At 36.7% G+C, this 20,862-nt stretch overlaps 1 protein-coding gene across 1 annotated transcript in view; it reads right to left on the bottom strand.

Annotated features, from left to right (window-relative positions):
* inpp4b (inositol polyphosphate-4-phosphatase type II B) overlaps positions 1–20,862 on the bottom strand; it is a 147,173-nt gene that overhangs the window by 24,141 nt on the left and 102,170 nt on the right. The window contains exons 10-11 of the mRNA XM_036212286.1: positions 13,483–13,587; positions 9,929–10,037 (exon numbers count right to left, since the gene is read on the bottom strand). Of these exons, the coding sequence (XP_036068179.1) occupies positions 9,929–10,037; positions 13,483–13,587 (214 nt within the window). The remainder of the gene's footprint in view (positions 1–9,928; positions 10,038–13,482; positions 13,588–20,862) is intronic.

Genomic DNA, 20,862 nt, shown 5'->3' with positions numbered 1-20,862 from the left:
ATTCAGACTATGCTGCAAAATGCGAGCTAACACTAAAAATGACAGGAAATTAAATAGAAAGTACATTTTGATTGATTATTTAAAGTAGTGTGACTCATTTGGCCAAAAAAAGTTTATCTTTTTTTAAAGTAAAGAACAAATGGTAAAAATGTGACACCAGATTACTTGAACTATAAACATATTTACAAAAAGCAATCAAGCTGGGTGCTCTTATCTGACAGGAGCAGTAAAAAAAAGTTACTCATCTGGAAATGTAAATGAGGCTCCCTACTGCCTTCAGGTCAAATAATGAAGAAATGTTAATTTTGTTGTCTTTAAACAGCGTGGTGCAAATCTTTTTAGGCACTTTTTAAAGGTTTGCCACTTTAAAGATGTCACTATGAACTCCTTCAGGGTACTCAGCCTGAACTTTCAAAATTGAACCTGCAGTCCAGTGTCAACCCATTTTCTCTCGGTGAATAATTAATCTTTCTCATTTCTGGGCAGCTATCTAACCATACACACAAAAGCCATCTTTTGTCAGTTTCTTTATTCAGGGCAAATCACCCCAATCAAACATTCCCTTCAGTCGAAATTCCAGCGGCTCTGGGTTTCCTTCCTGCCATAAGATGTGGTGCCAACAGATGCAGTTGTTTCTGAGCCTTCCAGCGAGTTTAGAGGAAAATCTGCAATTTAGGCCAGACCCCAAAGCCACATCCTATGGTATAATTGGCACAAGAAATGATGGCACATACAGAAAGCTAGTAATATTAATAAATGTGGATGCACTAATGTTTCTTCTGTCAGTCGCCCTCTGTGCAGCAGCAACACATGATCTGTCAGTTTGCATGGAATTCTGCAGGGCTTCAGATGTTAGCCATATATATTAGCAGATATCTATATCTTCTGTTGGCCAATAGTTAAAATTTGGCCTTGCCATTATAGCTAATGAGCCCTCTGGAGGACTACCACCCACAAGCTTAATGCTAATCAAAGGGATTGCTAAGGGGGAAATGAGACGCGATGCAAACTGTGTAAAATTTATCAAGCATTTCAACAAACTTTTTCCTTTTGCCTTACTTTCAATTGGTTTACAATACAAAGCTGAAGTAAAAATAGAAGCTGGTTATTTTTTTCAGCTGTACATCCTTTGACAATATCATAAAGGTTGGAGTTTTATGCGACAGAAACTTTAACAAAGGAGAAAGCGGTTGAAGTAAAGCAGCATGGAAAGTACAACTCCAAACCCATTAGGGAGCATATGCCAGCTATAATGAATGTTGGGAATTGCCACCTGATGCTGGAGGATAGAACTGACCTCTCTACGCGGCTCTTTGGCAAGCAGCATTAATTGTCTCATCAGCATTGTTGTCAGTCAAAACAGGTCCGCAGAGATGGCATGCGAAGGTACAACTGCATAAACTAAGGATGTACACAAGAGTGGCCAAAGGCACAGGAATATCGTTAAAAGCTTTAGGCATCTTTTCAATCCAAAGTGTCTCTATCTATTCTTGCGGATAAAAGGAAAGATAAAAACCCGAGGAGGCCAATGGGCTTTTAAGCTTTAAACACATTTAAAATCCCACTCTGATGAAAATCTTGTTTTTTTGTGTTTTTACTCAAAATGTATAAAAAGATTTAAGTTTAAAATTGCACTTCAGAGTGTTTCTTCATTCAAATCACAGTGAATCAGGAACAGATGCTGTTGGAAAAAAGCTTAGTTTTGATGTAGAATATTCACTGGCAGGTGAAAAGCTCCTTGATCTGCTCTATTCTGATGCATCCACTTGTAGACACACAGATTAATTTGTCCAAGCTGGCATCTGTCTCAAAACTGTACGTCAGGATGGCTTAAATATTGCTCGTTAATCTTACAGAACAACACAGGTTTTATGATTTTTCTAAAAATGACATAGTTATAATTTGAAAGTCCACTGGAACACTTTACAATAGACCAAAATATAATTGGACTGGGTCCTTAAACTTTTTTTCTAGCTTTAAAAACAAAAAACAAAAGCATGACCATATTTAAGACATGGAACTAACTTGTTGCAATGGGATCAATAAAAACAATCTTAAAGTAAAAAAAAAGAAACGAGATTATGATATAAAATTAAAGTGGGATTGGATGGATACTAATTTAACCTTTAACACCTGAAGCTTAAACATAAAATCTTTAACATAGTGTAATTTTTAACCGTAAACAAGATCAACCAGCAGATTCTAAAGGAGAAAAGCTGCTTTTTTCCTTTTAAAATAAATAAACAAATGATAGTAAATCAAAAAACATAAACACCAGAGCTCCTGTGTTAAAGGGTTAAGATAGGCTAAAATAATCCAACATATAATGGTAAAAATGCTATACTTCAAAAACATCTAAAATTCTAAATGAAGAACTCCAAACTTGGTGTGGGTGTAAATAAACTGTCTATCTTGTTAGGACATGTGAGTAATTTTTATCGAGACTTGATTGATTAATTGAAATCAGGTGCAGATTGCAGCATTAAAACGAGAACTTGGCAAGAGCTTTGGATTGTAAATTACACTGATACGATGGAGAAAATATAATAAAAACGCATGAAATTAGGCACTGCTGGAAGAAAGGAAACAGTTTGCAGCCCTTGAAGGTAGTCTGACACATTTTACACACGAGATGTGCATTATTTTCCGGGACAGGATTACTAAAGCGGGACGCTGTAGTGATTGCAGCAAACACTTAACAGCTGATCAGCCTGTTTCTGTGCTGATGATGGACAATAATGTCCTCACTAGAAGAATGAATGAGCCAGGTGGAGCTGCACCAGAGTGAAACAGCCAGGCTTAGAGAGAGGAAAAAACATGCAGGAGGGAAAAGAATAGAGGGCAACATGATTGTATAATATTCTGTACATCTTCTATTATGTTCTAGTAAGGATGCCGTGGGGCCTTTGAGGGCCTCGGGCATGAGCCCAGGTTCCCCTAAGGATGATAGACCCAGGGCAAGTTGTGGTTTAATTTTTTAAACATTACTGTAGCCTTGAGCCAAAAAGATTTATCTTCATATGATCAAATGGAAGTGATGACAGTGAAACCTTTACCTGCAGCATCTCTGGAGTGCAAGTTTATCCTCCAAACTCTTTGAAGTGATAAACCCTAAACTGTATCAGTGAGGACTGGACCACCAAAAATGTTAATTTTTTTTCCATCCATCCATCTTGACTATTGTTTGACAAATAAAATACTAGCGGTTGCATGTCTCTGCCTGTACACCAAATAAGAATCATAAAATGCTTACAGCCATGTTTGCATTAATATATATATAAATGTTTTGATAATTAAGCAAATGTCATTTTTTTCACATTTTTAGTGTGTTGTGTTCTTGTTGTAAATTAGTCACACCTGTTTGCAGTAACCAATCACTTTGCTGCTTACTGTTCTTTAGAATAAATGTCAACTTGACTTTTGCTTTTCTCTGGCTAATCATTGCCCTGATTTTGTTCATAATGACACTTTTGTTCACTTTTTTCTAGATTTGATTAAACAGTGGCCTTTTAGGTCTTGAACTCAACATCCCTGCATTGCACTTTTTTTTATTTTTTAAATAGGACACTAAAGTTTTTTGTTTAATCTTTGGTATTTTAGATTTTGTGCATTGGTTTTGCTTTCTCCCGTTTGTGCTTTGAACAAATTAGGATGTAAGAAACATTTTAAATCTTGACCTCTAAGGACAAGGCTACTGTTTGATTGGTAAACATCTATTTTGCAAAAATACTATCTGAATTTTGTGTAGTAAAAACCTTTATAGTATTTTTTTCTTAGATTTATACAATTTAGAAAGTTTTGAAATATCATAGTTCAATGAGTCCACTCTTGTTTTAGATATTTGGTGAAAAACTGATGTCTAACTATAGACCTCTAATTTAGTGTCATGCTCATAAGGTTTTTGCTACCTTTCTTATTGAAACTGATGTTGGTGAACCTTTATAACTGAAGCAGCAAAATGCAATATTAATTTGCCTTCCCCAGGCAGACAGTAGAGTTTATGAAGAGGGCAGAGTTGCCTTATGCATGAGCTCAGCTGTTCCGCACAAACTTCAGGAAAGAGCAAAGAGTCCATCAGAAAATAATAAATGAATATAATCAAACTTTCTGAGACAATATGGAGAAAAAAAAGGTCTGTACACTTATTTATCTATTTAGTGTTTGTGCTACATATCTTTTGCAGAAAAAAAATGAAAAAAGTTGCTTATTTCTAACATTTAACGGACTACAGTATTTTCAAGATGCTGTGCTGGCTGCATGTCCAGTGTCAAAATTAGTAACCAATGTATTTTTTGTAGCTTAAGTCGTGCTTTTTGCATAGTTTGGCCAGTGCGACTTGAATATACACTCAACAAAAATATAAACGTCACTGTTGCGTTTATATTTTTGTTGAGTGTATGAAAAAAAAGGCTTATCGTTAGTTATTTTCCTACTAACAACTGCTAGAGGGCGCTGTAGAAGTGAGCATCAGTGCTTGCCACTGACAGCAACGCAGAAGAAGAGGTGGAGTTGTTCAAAAGCAACACAGAGGACAAAGAATTGAGTGATTTAAATTGGTATAAAGAGTTTAGTTGACTTTATACTATGGTTATCTTAACATTGTTCTGCTAATATACTACCTTATGTTTCATAAGGACAATTTTGTCGAATAAATTTCTCCAAAAAGTGAGACTTAAGCTCCAGTGTGATTTATATATATTTTTTTCCTTCTTAGCTACACATTTGTGGCTGCTGCGACTTATACTCTGGAGCAACTTATAGTTTGAAATATGCGTTTTACTTTCAGTGAAAGTAAAAGACAAAAAAATGTATTCACCTGATGGCATCAGAAGCATGCTGGGAAACATTGCTGCTCATATTACCTTTTTTTGTTTGGATTTCTTCACAAGAATATACGTATGGGAATGTAAATGCAATAAAGAAGGGGAAAACGTCTGACTAACCTTGAAATAAGCCATGAACTGGAATTTTTTTCTGCAAAGTATGATACTTCTATGAACTTCAAGTGATTTAGAAGATATAAAGAATTTCTGAACTCTACCATTGGCTTTACTTTATGCGTTCCAGAGGCTAAAGTCTGGAGTCAATTGAGGTTGCAAATAGCAAGACTACATTTGCACTGCGTCCTAAGAGAGAACATTTCTCTCTGGTGACTCTTAAGAAAAAGTCAAATAAATGCATAAATGTAGGAAGAGTGATGGTGCCAAAGAAACGCATGTGATTCCAGTTATTAAAATGCCAGAGTGCTGCTGCCGCTTCCCCAGCACACTTGACATACTTTGAAGCAACGCTTTGGTTTATTCATTAGATTATCACCACCTCTTTCTTGGAAGCTCAAGTTTGACGGATAAACAATGTCAACAAAAGGATCAAGACAAAGGAGAAACATTTCAACACTTAAGCTCGAGTGAAGAAAGAAAATCTATGAAACCTTTTCTACTCTGTTGCTTTTTTTAGACGTTAATAGAAGAAAAAGTAAAATTGGATCCTCATACAACAGCATAATATATCTTAATTTATCATGCCAATGTTATTTAAAGAGAAATTACAAGGATGAAATCTCTTAAGCTTGTTCCTAATTGAACTTATAATTTGCAGCAAGAACCCTGGATGAGAGGATTTCATCTCCTTTTTTGTTGAGAGTAAATGTTATTTCTTACTTCTTAACTTTGTTGTAAATAATTTAGGGTCTGGAGTCATCCACGGCTTCTATAGGGGGGTTTGCCAAAGCATTTCAATCAGCCCTAAATATGCACTTTGATGAGAACATTCCAAATCTTATTTTTTTCTTTTCTACATTCTCATCATTTTTTATTTGGATTCACTGGTGAGCTTCAGATCACCATACTCATAAAGTTTTGTCCAATTTTATGATTCATAAATACAGATGACTTTTTGTCTTGCTACTATGCACTAAATTCAAACTCCCACCCAAGTTGAAAAGAAATGAAGAGGCAGGCTAAAGCGGAAATCTGCTGATTCTGGATTGGTACAGATCTGGTGTGTCAAATGGACCTATTTTTTAAAATCAGGTATTGTTTTCTCTTAACATTAAATTGTTTACTTTTGTGGGTGTGGTCTGTTACCTGACAGGTGACTATTCAAACTTTTATAACAGCTTACAACAGATATTCTCCAAACCAGACATATTTTAGGGGCCTGTTACCTTTTTTATTGATTTTTTTTTAAGTTCCAATTCCACTCATCTTATGATGTATTTTAAAGCATTACCAGTGGAATTTTAATTATAATGATGCTGTTATTAGCCAAAATATAAAAAACAATGTTGTTTTCCAGGACATAGTTTCTGCAGAGCAGCAGTGGTTTATTAGAAATTTACCTCTGAGTTGTGGACCGTTGTTATAATCCTGCCCCATTTCCCATCATCCCTTTTTTACACTCTCTGTAGCTTACAGCCTCTCACAACCTCAACCTAACTTTATTGTTACAACAAAAATGGTGAGCAATATCAAAGCTATCCAGTTTCGAGCTCAGATGAGGCTCAGAATGAGTGGAGCATGAAATTTGTGACTTGTTGTAAGTCCTATGTCACACTTACAAGCTTTTTCCAACATTTTCTTTAGTCTACTTCTGATTCACAAGTTGTCCAAATGTGTAGACATCTCATTTTGGGGTCTATTACCACAGTGGTTAAATCTACTGGAGCTGTGAATACGGAAGGGCGATACTGGGAATTTTGGGTATTAATCCAATACCAAGTACTTACAAGGCTAGTCTCCCTGATATTGATACGGAAACTTTTTTCTTGTAATGTTATATTATATAATTTCAAAAATGAACATGTTCTTTGTGAATTAAGTGTTAAAACACAGGACTGAGACTTTTAGCATATAAAAACGTTTGTTAACTAAATAAAACAATCTGAAATGAACATACATCAAATATAAAACATGTGTATTAACAATGGCATAACACCATCATAATAGCAATAAAATAGTAACTAGCTCAAGTTTTTTTAAAAAAAGCAAACATGCAACAAAAATGTATAAATAACAGCACGATACTTCACCTTGGTATTGATATTATCAATATTCAGATTCGTGAGTCTTAGGAGCTCAAAGACAGTTATTGTCATAGCTCATATACCAGACCACCATGAGGAAATAGTAGCATTACTTAATTCTCTTTAAATACAAATTGAAAAACATTATCTCAACCCAGATTTTTTAAAATGCCAATCCCCATCAGCTGCTGAAAACTCTCCTGGGCACCGATTTCACACCAGCTCTCAGAGAAGCAGCCAAAGCTTTCCGTAACGATCAGACAAACGCAGACCCTGATCTGTGACCAAAGAAGCCTCAAGGCTACTGCCAGCATCTTTCTCCTTCATCCAGAGAACCTGGAGCAGGTTGACTCCAGAACTGACAAGCTGCTGTCCATCAAAATGACCACATGGTCTCCAGTCGCCGCTAACAGCCTGTCCCCTCACTCACATCAAGTAGTCCTGGGAGGAAGTTATTTTGTAGGAAAACATGCTGCTAGTCACACTAAATTTGAACATCAGCCTCAGGAGACTCTGTTGATGTTGCAGGACACATTTCCAACCTCCACGGTTGCCCTGGAAATGCGTCCTTTGAAAGTTCTGCTAACCAGGGAACCTTGTGAAGAGACACTTGTTGCTTCCCCTGTTTTACAGCAGACGAGATTTAGAGGCTCCACTTCACTTTAGTACCAGCTCCTGCAAGTACAATCGATTTTACCAAAAGCCATCTTTCTTAAGGTATTATGGCCTCCTCCTTTGTAATAACACTAAAGCACAGAATAAGAGGGGAGAATACAGCAATGTTCTGGTGCCCTACAACCTCTTTTTCCGTGAATGTAGCATGATAAATAGACATTAACATAAGCTGAATGATTACAACACCTCAGCAAATCTCTTGACGACCCAATTAAAAACATATAAAAATGGACCAACTTGAATTGAATTGAGAGAGCGCGCACTAATAAAAAAAAGAACACTTTGGTACTGTGGGTGGATGTAGAGTTTCTTGAGGAATATTAAGAGGCAGCCATTGATTAAAAAACTTTCCCTGCCCATCCCAGGAGACAAAACACACTGCATAGCCTGCCTAATGCTAAGTATGGCCAACGCTGATTTTTATTGGCTTTGGAAAGAACCCCCTGCCCTCTGTTCTAATGTCCATGGAACAAAGACAAATAGGTTTTTTATTGGCCTCCTGGTAACACCTTTATGCTCAGTTTTCCTTTTTATTCTCCTGTGCTCAATCCTTTCTATCCTCGCTGATTTATTAATATCACACTGCCAAGTCTCACATTTCGCCGATTATTCCTATTTTAATCAGATGTGATCACAAAAGGCTGCGTCTGAAAGGCGACAGGTTACACGGAGAGAAGTGCAATGAGCACCTTTGCTCTGATAAAATAGGCTTGACTTATAGAGCAATTATGGGGCTTCAACCTGGACTCATCTACGATATAACCTCACGCTCCTAAACTCTAATCAGTTTCGTCTTTCTTTTTTGACAGAAATGGGTCTGGTGTTGTGAGCACGCTTCAAAAGAAGAAATAAAGCCACAGAAAGAATGTCTTTCTCCTCACCTTTTTAAGCCGGAGTGCGGAGTCTATAAACATCTGTCTGAGAAAAAGCCTGGCTTGGAGTTTTCCAGAAGGCATCATTAAAAGGAAACTTCAACTAGTTTTGTAAACATATACATCATTAAAATGACAAACCTCCAACTCTGGGTGAAATCAGAAATCCGAACCGTCGCCGTTTGTGACTAACAATCCACTACACTCCAGGTCAAACTCAACTGTGCCAGTCAGTAGTCAGTTATCCAGGCGGAAAATTGGAAAATTTAAGCCACGGTGATTCATTAGCTAAGTCAAATTTGAAACAAAACGCTCCTTCTCCCTGGAGAGGTTCCTTCTGAAGCCTAATCTCTTACTTAGAGAGAAATGATTTCATTACAGAGGATTTCTCAAAAATATGCTTGTCTTATCACACCTTACTCACACAGACAAAACTGACCAACTTCTTCAAATGGACTTGTTCATTTCAGCATGAAAATACGGGGTTAAGCCCCACGGTACGTTCCCATCTTTTTTTTTTTTTTTGTCCACGTTTGCCCATATCCCACTCGTCTTTGTCTTGCCTCCACTGTTTTCTTGAGCTGCAGCCTCTGTAACTAATTAGATCTGGCATGGTCTGTAATGACTTTGCTCTCCATGGAGTGCAGAGGGAGGGTAGAAGGGAGACCTTTCAATTTTTTGGGTTGACTTAACTGACCACAAACAGAACTCCAGTGACATTGAGCTCTACCCTGCATTCAAAGGGGGAAAGATATCAGCATTTTCAGAGTGCTGCTAATCTCAGCCTTCAGAAAGTCACTGCAAATAACACAAAAGCAAAAGTCTGTCAAATGAAAAGGACTTGCTGGTAAAACTTGGAAACACTTCAGAGCAATCATAATAGAGTAGTCGCTCTAACGCTGAGAGCTCACAGATGTGCACTTATATCGGCAGTTTTTTTTTTTTAAATCAATGTGATTATTGCTAATTAACTCAGTTCGGAAAATTCTTCTCTAAACATCTGAGTGCGACTTTGAGCTTTGACAGGAAGCTCTGAAGTTTCTGTCAGATCTGAGCCTCTTCAGTATAAATGTAAACTGAGAAACATGCCAACTGGTGAGAAGAGCAGGTGCAGACAAACTTTTGAGTTAACAGTCATGCGTCAATCAAAAAGGGGGGGTTACAGGCAGTGGAGCTCATTAAAAAAAAAAAAAAAGGATTGATGACGACATCGAGTGGGACTGACGTCTGAATTCGAATTCACTATTTTTCCATAACTCTCTGTTTGGAGTTCTAAATGTAGGGGTAGGGAGAGGTTGTAGGGGTAAGGGAAAAATTTGGATTTGGCTGAAGGAGAATTACACTGAACCATTTGTACCTTTTCTTGTCTGCTTCATATCTGCTCAGCAAACGCTGCAGACCTCCACTCTTGAAACCCTGGAAGTGTGCTGCTGGAGCACCAACAGTGACAATGTCATAGAATGCATCTGTAGAGAAAAAAAAGAAAAGAAAAAGGATCTTATGTTATTTAGTTCCTAAAATTCAAAATACTGGCAATGCTTCTCAGAAGCTAGAGGCTGCAGCCAAAACTTGAGGGATGGAAAGAGAAGATAATGACATCTGTAGGACAAGCTTTGAAAAAATAAACACGTCGTCAGCAAAGTCAATACAAAGTATAAATAGGTATGTAGAGAGTATTAGTCCCGTGTTGCAACAGAAGGACGGTCAATGTCACAGCGATTCACAGCTATTTGCATACCAGCCTCAAAAGTAAATAAAACTTTGAAAAACAGCAAAGCAGGCACTGAGGTGCTTAGATAAAAGTCCTGACTGGAATAAGAAATGGACGAAACCTGACAATTAAAACACCAAACAAGAATGCAGGAAAGTGTACGTGTGTATCTGAGGGTTGTGCTCAGGGAGGTCAATAAATGAGGGGCTCAGAAAGACGTCAGAACGGATTGTTGAAAATCTCTTGTGGGGAAAAAAAAGTATGACTCAAGACTTCCATGTCTCACCACAAAAAAAGAGTAAATAACAGTAAAAAAAACCCACAATGGGGTAAAATTGGTGTAATGCTACAGTAGGACCAAGTGCTTCCATCATTATTTATCTCTGTGGTTGGTCACAAGGCTGCTGACAGCCCCATGCTAGGCACCTGGAGTGTTCAGGTATCAAGGTCCCCTAATTGTCTATCCCACAGCACACAGAAAAACAATGACAGGTTGTACACAATAAGGTACAATGACCAAAGCGAGCTTCACACACCTGATCCTGATGTAACACCAATAGTTTTATCAATGAACTAAGGCTAAAAAAGGTTTAAGTCGAACGTTCAACACTTCCGGTGTCGCACTCTCAACCCTCCGGGTGGAACTCAAAACTAAACAAGCAATTCCTATTGCTACAATGGACATACTAAACTAGACTTTTGTAACGCTTGTGCTATCCTAGGCATGTTTATATTAAAAGTGGGGTCATCTGGACCCCACTTTTTTTTTTGTTGCAAGGATTATTTTTATTTTTACTGGTGTCTGTGGCAGACATAAAATCCTTTCCACCTTTGTCATGGGAGGGATCACACATCTATATAAGGGTGGGGTCATCTGGATCCCTTAAGATGGCATGATGATTTAAAAGCAAAAATGTTTAATGTTTTTACCTATTCTGTTGGAGAGGTAGACAAAATGCAAAAGTATTTGTTAAAATTAACAACATAATTTGAGGTTGATGATTTCATTTATTGATAAAATTGGTTAATTTTGAACGATCCACTGTGATGGCACTTGGTCATTTTTGCACTATAGTAAAATAAAGCTATAATGCCTCAATCTAAATTCTAGTTTCTATTGATCAATAATCAATTTATTTCAATTTGAACCAATTTTATTATAGTAGAGGGTGATTCAGTTAACAGATCGATCTGTTTGGATTGTAGGAATAGAAATTGTTTCTTTGATTAAGTTGATTCATCAAATGTCTTAAAATAAAGAATGTTTTAGGGGAAAATTTGGCAATATAGCAGGGTAATATAACATACGCTGTTCTTTATTTTTTCGGAATAAGGGGGGAAGGCACAACAAAACTGAACTGTAGAAATTTGCCCTCCAGCCTTTCTGTTAGAAAGGGAGAAAACCAGAAATCCAATCTCTTTCTACAGGGAGCCCCTAGATTCCAACAAGTTTTGGGCCTTTTCTATGAGCTGTTCTTGCTGCTTCTATAACATGATATGAGGCTTGAGAGCAAATCTCTCCCATCTGCAAAAACCTCTGCTTCCCCTCTGTCGTGCATGTTTGGTTTCAGCAGGTTCTTTAAGTCAGGTGGAGTAAACTCTAGTCAAAATCTCCATCTCACTTCAGGTTTTACTTTTTGCTGGGGGAAGATTTTCATCAAGCACTTGCATGTGAATGGCATGGTTGTGTGATGCTTAATAGATTTACATCATTAGAAAACCATATTTTATGACACAAAACTAAAGGTTTTAAAACATTTAAGACCCACTCCAATGAAAGTTATGTTTCTGGTGTTTTTACCATGCTCGTGTTACATTTTTCTCATGATGAAAGACATTTATATAAAGCTTAAATTGCATTTCTGAGTATTTCTTTGTTCAAATTGTAAATCAAGAGCAGACAAAGAATACCACTTTAAATAGATTGTATTTGTTACCTAGAAAATACAAGGGTCTACAAGCTCCCTGCTCTGCTCCCCTATAAACGACTAGATCCACACACATCTTCTTTTTCCTGGTCTGAGCTGGGATCTAGCTCAAAAACGTACTAATGAATGGCTAAAATATTGCTCGCCATTTTTGTTGCACCAGTAATGTTAGGTTGGGGTTGTGAGGAAATGTAAGTTAGCAGAAGAGCATGTAAAAAGAGAGCTCTAGCCAAGAGGGAGGGGAAAAGGGGCGGGGTTGCTTTAAGACAACTTTCCAATCACAACCCTAATTCAGATCATTCTGATAAACTCCTGCTGCTCTGCAGAAGCTATGTCCTAGAGAACAACATCTTTTTTTTTTTTTTAAATCTTGGCTTAAAACAGAATATTTCTAATTAAAAGACCACTGGAAACACTTTAACAACAGATCAAAAAAGTATTGGAGTGGGACTTTTTTTTGTGCCATTTCATGCTCCTTGTTATGACTAATTTCTTTAAAAGTAATTATAAATATATTTTTGGATCTGGTTTAACATACAAAACTGGTTCAGTTTATTTTTGTGAGAACACACACACACCGTCACCGTTTTGAAGTGAGCTAAAAGGTGAGTTGGGCCCTCGGAGGTTAATTATCAGAGTGCCAATCCATCAATTGACTACCTCCTCCGAGGTCTGTTTTGGTGCGATCCTCCTCATTTTTCCTCTCTGACAGATTGCAGCAGAGAGTTGTGAGACTGAATGATGACTTGATTGGACTCATTTTAACTGCCATCATGACGTCCTCATTGAAAGAATGACAGATAATCTCACTGTTTGTCTGATTTTTGTTACATTCCCATCAATCATCGGTTGTTTAGTGGAAATGGAGCCCTCCCACAGATAGCGAGGCAGCAGTTGGTTGCCCTAATACACTCAGACAGTTCCAGGCCAATAAAAACCCTTCTGCAGAGCAGTACTGGTGGAGACAGCTCAGTCGTGTACATTGGAAAAACACAAAGGGTTTAATTAGTGTTTTATCTCCCTTTTCAGGCCAACTTTACACTCACCTTTCAATCTGGGTGATGACCTAGAAACTGCCTCTCTGAACCCTCTGAGTATTTTTGACGGATGTGGAAGTCAGGTTCAGAGAGACAAAAAGAATGAGCAGCTCACAAAACACACAGGCACAAGTGGACAAGAAAAAACACATCAAACAGCTGCTTGCTTGCAAATCAAATAGCCCTTAAGCAAGGGTTCACTCCGAGGCCTCCGTCTACATTCATGAAACATTACCTGTTTTCTTGAGGCATGAGACCCTCATCCTCTGCGTGTGCAAGTTTATTGGGATGAACTCCAAGGACTTCTGGGCTTTGCAGCAACTGGGCTTGAACGAACAGCCTAAACAGCAAAGACATGGGGGTAAACAGTCACAAAACATTGTGCAATGTCGACACAGTCAAGCAGCAGAAACGGATGAGAATTTAAACTCTAGAAGTTACCACATTTTTCTAGTTTTTTACATTTGGTGCAAGTCGAGACTGCTTGAACTCACGTCTCAGTTTTCTATAAAATCTCAACACCTATGTCTTCAGATTTGCACATCAATCCTAATTATTTAAACTTTTACTGTCTTGTATAATTTTTTGAATTTAGCTTTTGTCTTATATGTCATCATTGTGTTTTATATCTTGTTTCTACCACAATAAGTACTATTACTTCCACTACTACTAGTACTACTACTAATACTACTTATTCTACTACTCCTACAACAACGACTACTATTAATACTACTACTACTAGTTCTACTGCTCCTACAATAACAACTACTACTACATCTACTACTACTACTACTAATACTACTGCTAAAACTGCAACTACTACCACCACCACTACTACTACTACTTCTACTACTACCACTACTAATGCAACTACTACAACAACTACTACTTCTACTATTACTACTGCTACTTCTACTACTACAACTTCTACTACAACAACTACCCTACTTCTACTACTACTACTGGCACTACAACAACTACTACTACAACTACTAGTGCTGCTACTACTTCTACAACTACTATTGCTACTACTCCAACAACTACTACTACTACTTCTGCTACTACTATAACTACTACTACTTCTACTGCTACAGTTACTATAGTAACTACCAAAACTACTAGTACTTCTATCATTACTACTGCTACTACTAGTACAACTACATTATTTCTACTACTACTACCACTACTACAACAACTACTACTACTTCTTCCTCTACTGCTACTATTACTACTACAACTGCTACTACTAGCAGTACTACTACTAATACTACTACTGCTACTACTACTCCTTTTACCACTACAACAACTACTACTAGTACTAATACTACAACTATAAATAGCACTACTACTTCAGCGAACACTAAAAATCAATGGCAGCACTGCAAACATAACGTTGACTGAAAAAAATAAGTAATCTAAGTAATCTTTTGCAAACAGGCAATGTAAATTAATCATTTAGCAAAATCTTTTGCTTTGGAGCCCTGCTAATCATCTACATTATAACAAAAAAAAAAAACATTTAAGACACATGGTATAACTTCTAAAATATAAGTTTAAAGAAGATAATTATTAATTGTGATGATTGCAACAAGGAAAAACACATTAAAGTGATGACAGGAATGGTTTACTTTTTCAATGGGTTCTTCATGAAAGCTACAGAGAAAGTGGATACAACTGTACTATAGTGAAAAACATTTAGGAGTAAGAATACACAAATATTTTTTTTTTCTCACAAGCTTCACCAGTAACAAGTCAACTAACTAGTCTCATGAGAGTTGCAACATATTTTCTGTAGCTATAGAAACTTTAGAAAATAGTTAAAATGATTAAAACAATAATAATCAAGTAAATACACCTTTGTTCTACAAAGTTTAGAAATAAACTTAAAAAATATGTTTATTTCAGTGATTCATAGCCATGTGTAGTTTCTACAGAACCATGTTAATATGCATGAAGACTGCTATCTTCTGCTTCTTACATGTGAAGCTTTAACAGTATGCCAGTCTCTGTAGATGTCAGGAAATTCACTTAAACTTTTGAAAAACTAGAAGACCAATCTGTTCCATTTCTAGTTGGAGAACACATGGATTTCACCCAGGATTGGATGAGCCACAAAGTGTAAATATTACCAAGAAAATACCATAAATAAACTGTATTTACTGTATTGCTAAAAAAAAGTATAATCTGAGTTCATTTTTCATTTCTATCTTCTCATTGTTTGTGGATTATTTTATATATGGCATGAAAATGGATAAATGACCCCCTCATGGATAAGGCTGATGAAGCTGAAGGACACTCAAAACCCCCTGTAACCTTTTAAAAGTTGGTGAGAAACGATCAAAAACTTTAAAACTCAAGTTTGGCACCAAAAATGACTATCAAAGAGTTGTGTTGGAATGTTTTTTTTTTCCACAATTTCCTTTCATAACAATGGCTCTAAGAAAATCTCTAAAATTTCTATTTATACATTTTTTATAACTACTCCTGCTGACAATAATGGAGTTCCTAAACAGAATAATCTACAAGCTCTCTGATAATAGTGCAGTGTTGTAGTTGCCATGGTTATCAGCATGATAATTTCACTGTACTGAGCTGTAATGACTACTCATTGGATTCCTCTTGTTAGTAAAGATTAAGCTCCTCTTGATTAAGGACTTTAATCATCTTTCTGCCTGCAAAGGATGTGGCTTATCATAATATCCACAATCTTATCTTTTCTCTTGTTTTCCGGGGGGCCTTTTTTGCTGGTGTTGAAAGCACACCTTCACATTCCTTTGAAACACAGGAACTTTTTTTTCTTGAAAAGGCTACGTCCATGTTCCAAGATTGGATGACTTTATATTTGCAGCTCCAAACAACCAGAACTTTCTCACCAAATCCACCAAAGCTGAGTGCAGCGCCGAGACAAAACAGCCTGAATGGCCTTAATTATGTGGCCATTAGGCATATTTAATGATGTGTTGTCGGTTGTAGGTGAAAAACAGTCTGTCCTTTACATATTGTCCAATAATGTATGTTGAAAGCAGCATAATGACTAAAAAGACTCTTCCCAGATCTTCGATGAGCCATAACTCACTATGATTAAAGCTAAATGAAGCTGTTTGAAGTCTTTCTGCTCCTATTCATTAATTAACAACATCTACAAATTAGAGCTGCTGTACCAGACAGGCTTTCTGTTAGCACAGAATCTAATTTCATTCATTTGTCTTCAGTGTATTAAGAAAAGAATTTGTTCTACGGTACAAACAAGAAAAATTATGCTGTGTGTTAGTAGAAATTCTTATATTTATTAGTCATGAATCATTAAAATATACTCTTACTTTTATTTCAGTTCTTTTGAGAAAAAAAGTACACCTAAGAGCAGTTTTAGTGCAACCTACTTTTCAAAAACAGTACTCCAGAAACACGTTATATAAGATTCCTTAACAAGCTTTATTAACACAATGACAAACATCATTGGGTTTTTAGGGTGCTAGTAAGATATTTATTAGTGCAAAAAGCCAAATTAGGTTTATTAACATACTTAGTAAGAAATTACCATTTAAAGTGAGACCATTGTCTACAAAGGCCATTTTAATAACGTGCTTGGGAGCTTAACACATGTATTAACCATCTTTGTCAACATTATATTGAGTGTTTTGCAGTACCTCAGCTAAAGTGTTACCAGTACTCCTACTCGGTCACATTAGGAAAAAAAGTAAAAATACTTTATGATTTGTCATATTTATAGCTTTTTTAAGACCAAAAATCCCAAAATATAGCAGCAATAACTACTTTCGGATAATACTCACATGACAAAATCAACATAAAGATGAATTCACGTAGGAGTTTCTCTCTTTACATATACTATTGGTCCCAAACGTCTGGCCTGCTTGTATTAACAGAGGATGTCTTTATTTTATGTATTAGTGCATCATGTCAGATATAGTGGATTGGAGCATGTTTGAGGTACAACAGTAAGAATATGTAGTCCAAATATTTAAATAATCCACAATAGATGTGTTAAAGAAATGTCTTAATTGAGAGCAGAAATCAGAGGTGTTTGTAAAATTAGCCAAAGATGCCAAATATTCCATTTTTATGAGCTATTTCATGAGTTCTGCAGTTATCTTTTTCCATCATCTAATTATAAAAAATAATATATAAAATTCTTTAGAAACTTGTTTACTAGGTGACTTCAAATGTTTGTCTGAGTCCTGACATTTCTTGCTTGAAATGCAGCATGTGGATCTTATTAAAAAAAATTACCCAAAAAAATATGGTTAAAACAGCCTCAAAATAGTCATTATCCATCGCTTGCGTCTCAAAAATAGTCTCGATTTCATTTCTGTGACTCAGAAAGTGAAAGAAACCCAAGTGAACAATGTCAGTATTTGATGATTCACAAACATTCTGCAATAGAAAAACAAAAGAACTTAAGTCCTAAATCTCTGCAGTCCATACAAAACTAATTTAATGTCATTCTAAGATAGAAATGTTTTAGATGTGCTTTTCTTTTTTGTAATTTTGTGTACAACCAGTTACAAGTTGCTACAGGTTTGCTGGAATGTGTCTGTAGCATTTCATAATATTGTACAAGATGGAGATTTTAATTTACTCCTATAAAGCCAACAGTGGCATTGCACATACAGGAAGCAAAAATGTGATTTATTTGAGCTATTTGCATTACAAAAAGATATTCAAGCTGAGATTCTGTTTAAAAATAATGTAAATAAAAATAAAACATGGGTTGCTTCATCAAATCTATGAATCATTTTTTATTTACTGCAATTTCAGCTAACAGAACCTGTTTTCAGAGAAGATTTAGATTTTCGACTAGTTTTTCATGCAAGGATTCATAACTTTGTTTTAAGCAGCTGGATGACCCATGTGGCCACAAAGGTATGGAGAGAAAATAGACTCAACCCAATTTGTGTATGCGTAATTCTTAATTAGTGCATAACTTTGGATTTGTTTATGCATAGTTGTTGATTTGTGTATTAATTTGGTATGTGTGTAATCCAAATGGATTTGTAACTCATATAATACATTTTGTGCATAACTTTATGTACTTGCAAATATGCACAGTATTCCCATGTAACAAAATTAAAAAAAATACAATTTACTCATGCACGACTTAAACAACTGCAACTACATGCACAAATCTTTAAAAAGATTTTTACCCTCCAAGCAGGGGGACATAAAGTCCTCTGTCACGAGGGTAAGCCGACTATGTAATGCGTTTTTGTTGTAGCATGACCTTTTTAAAGTTATAAAACCACTGTTGTTATGTCTATTCAAGCCATGGAAGCTTCACGCTAACGGTAGCGGACCAGCGATTATTGGTGATGCCATCAAATGAAAGTGACGTCTGAAATTTGAGACGCAATTTTTTCATAACTCTCCATTTGTAGGGCTAAATGAAGGGGAAGGGAGAAGGGAAGAATTCAGATTGGGCCTTTATATACCCTCCTGGAAAATGCAAACTTTTCATCAGGCTGCTCTGGATTTGCTATGCCTGCAAATTTGTCCACCTGTTTGGTGTTTTTTACATGTAAACTGGCTTGGCGTAAAACAACGTTGACTCTGATTGGCTGTCATACAGGAAACGGCCCTTAGCCAATAAAAACCTCTTATTCTTTTGTCAACCCACCATCGTCCCCTTCTGACAGAAAGTCATTTGATGGGAATCAGTTGAGGGTTTGATCTACACACCTTAGGTAATACATTTCAAGTAAAACACTGCTTTAACCATCAGTAACCGTAAAAGTGTTCTAAAAAATAATTACTCTGTCCAAATAGAAAAACTGTTTTGCTAATACAGTTACTTTAGACTGTGATATTCCAAACTTTCTTTGTTCCTCAAACACGGAGCTCACAAGTGCGAAGTTGGAGGTTTATTAAATGGATGAAGTTGCAGATAAAAGCATAGAACAATAGCAATGCTATTTTGTGAATTTTTGAGTAACTGGCTGACTGGTTAAAGTGATTTCTATAAGTAGCAGAAAAAACAAATACTCATCCAGAAAAAGTCCAATTAGTCTCCTTTGTGTTTGTGTTTCATAAGGGGGTCAGTGGTTATGCTGTCATCTCCGTTCATTCAACTTTCACTATCAGCTGTGCTGCTCTCTCTTGAGACCAGGTGAACTAAGCCAGTGACCACTGAGGGTTGGATGAATTAGTCACATTAGACAGCCATCTGTTTGCTCAGGTGCACTGGCTGTGAGACAGAGGAGCTGAATGCAGCAGTACTGTCCATTATTGACACAGCTTCTCCTTTTTTTTTATCGTTCCTTTACTGTGTTTGCCCCAAGATTCTTCATTCTCTTAGTACTCTCCTTTGCAGAGAAGACGACAAGACACTTGGGTGCCAAAGGACAGGTCATGAAAAGTATTGTGAAAACGAGAAAATGAACACTCGTCACCGAGCTCAGTCAGATCTGTCCGGGTTTGTTCAAAGATGTTAAAGGTTTCATCATCGTGCCGTCATGGCGCTCAGAACACAGCTGGCTTTTTTAACCAATCTGCAGGTCGAACATGTGTCAGACACAGAGGAGGTTCGGCTGCATGCTGTGGGAGTACTGGAATCAGCCTGACAGGAGTTTAAATTGCCCAAGTGAGTCATCTCCAATAACACTTTCTCAACCAACGTTCACTTACTAGTCACAACATTTGTTGAACCATTTCAGCTGCCCTTTGATATAAACGTCTCAACCAATTACACGACAGCGGTTCAGTGCATTTGGGCTTGTAGTTCTGCTCGGAATGACCTGCCGAAGTTCAAACTGACTTTTAACACATCAGACATGTAAAGTCCCAGATGAACCGCTCTGACTATTTCCGAAAGTGCTGGAGTTCTCTTTTTTTTTTTTTTTACAGAATACGGTCTGAGAAAGAGAAAATCTATTGAGCGGTGGCTCTTCAAAGCACCTTGCGGATGCGGGTCAGAGAAGTACTGCTAGAACTAGTTCAAGATGACAGAAAAGGAAACATCAAAGTCAAAAAAAATAAATTGTTACAAAACTAAAGGAATACAGAAAATCATCTCTGAAAGCACACGCAGCACATCAAAGCGTAAAGTGAAGCGGCAGAGGATCATCCAGGAGGGTCACTTCTGTGAGCTGAGACCAGAAAGTGGTATTAGACATGGAAAAATATGGCTTGCTCTCATGAGACTGGTACTTTTAAATGGTGGGATCATATTTTGGTGTTACTAGCATGATGGCAAATGCATCACCACTATGAACAGCTATTTTTTTTTTTATCAATCTGCAACCCCTAAAAAAAATCCTAATAATATTTACAGACTATTGCAATTATTTCAAAGGTCACCATTAGAAATGTTACATTTTTGCTCTCAAATTGCAGTTAAATAGAGTGTACAAACCATGAAAGTGTGGTCCAGCAGTAAAACAAAAATAATGTTTTATTTATTCTGTGGGTGCATCACAACTTGCCGCCATTATCTCATTAAAACTAAGCGAAATGGAGTCACCAGCTCCCAACGCAGTCTTGACCTTCATGTAACGCGCACACCAATTTTTCAGTGCGGTATAAATGTGAAAATAATCCCCTGAAAGGATTGCAAACCAAAAAGCCTGGAGCAAACCTGCAAAACCAATAATATTAATTAAAA

The sequence above is a fragment of the Oryzias melastigma genome, linkage group LG1 (genome assembly GCF_002922805.2).
Source record: "Oryzias melastigma strain HK-1 linkage group LG1, ASM292280v2, whole genome shotgun sequence".
In the NCBI taxonomy this organism is placed as follows: domain Eukaryota; kingdom Metazoa; phylum Chordata; class Actinopteri; order Beloniformes; family Adrianichthyidae; genus Oryzias; species Oryzias melastigma.
The sequence above is the reverse complement of the archived record's forward strand: the minus strand, read 5'-3'. Positions and strand labels throughout refer to the sequence as shown.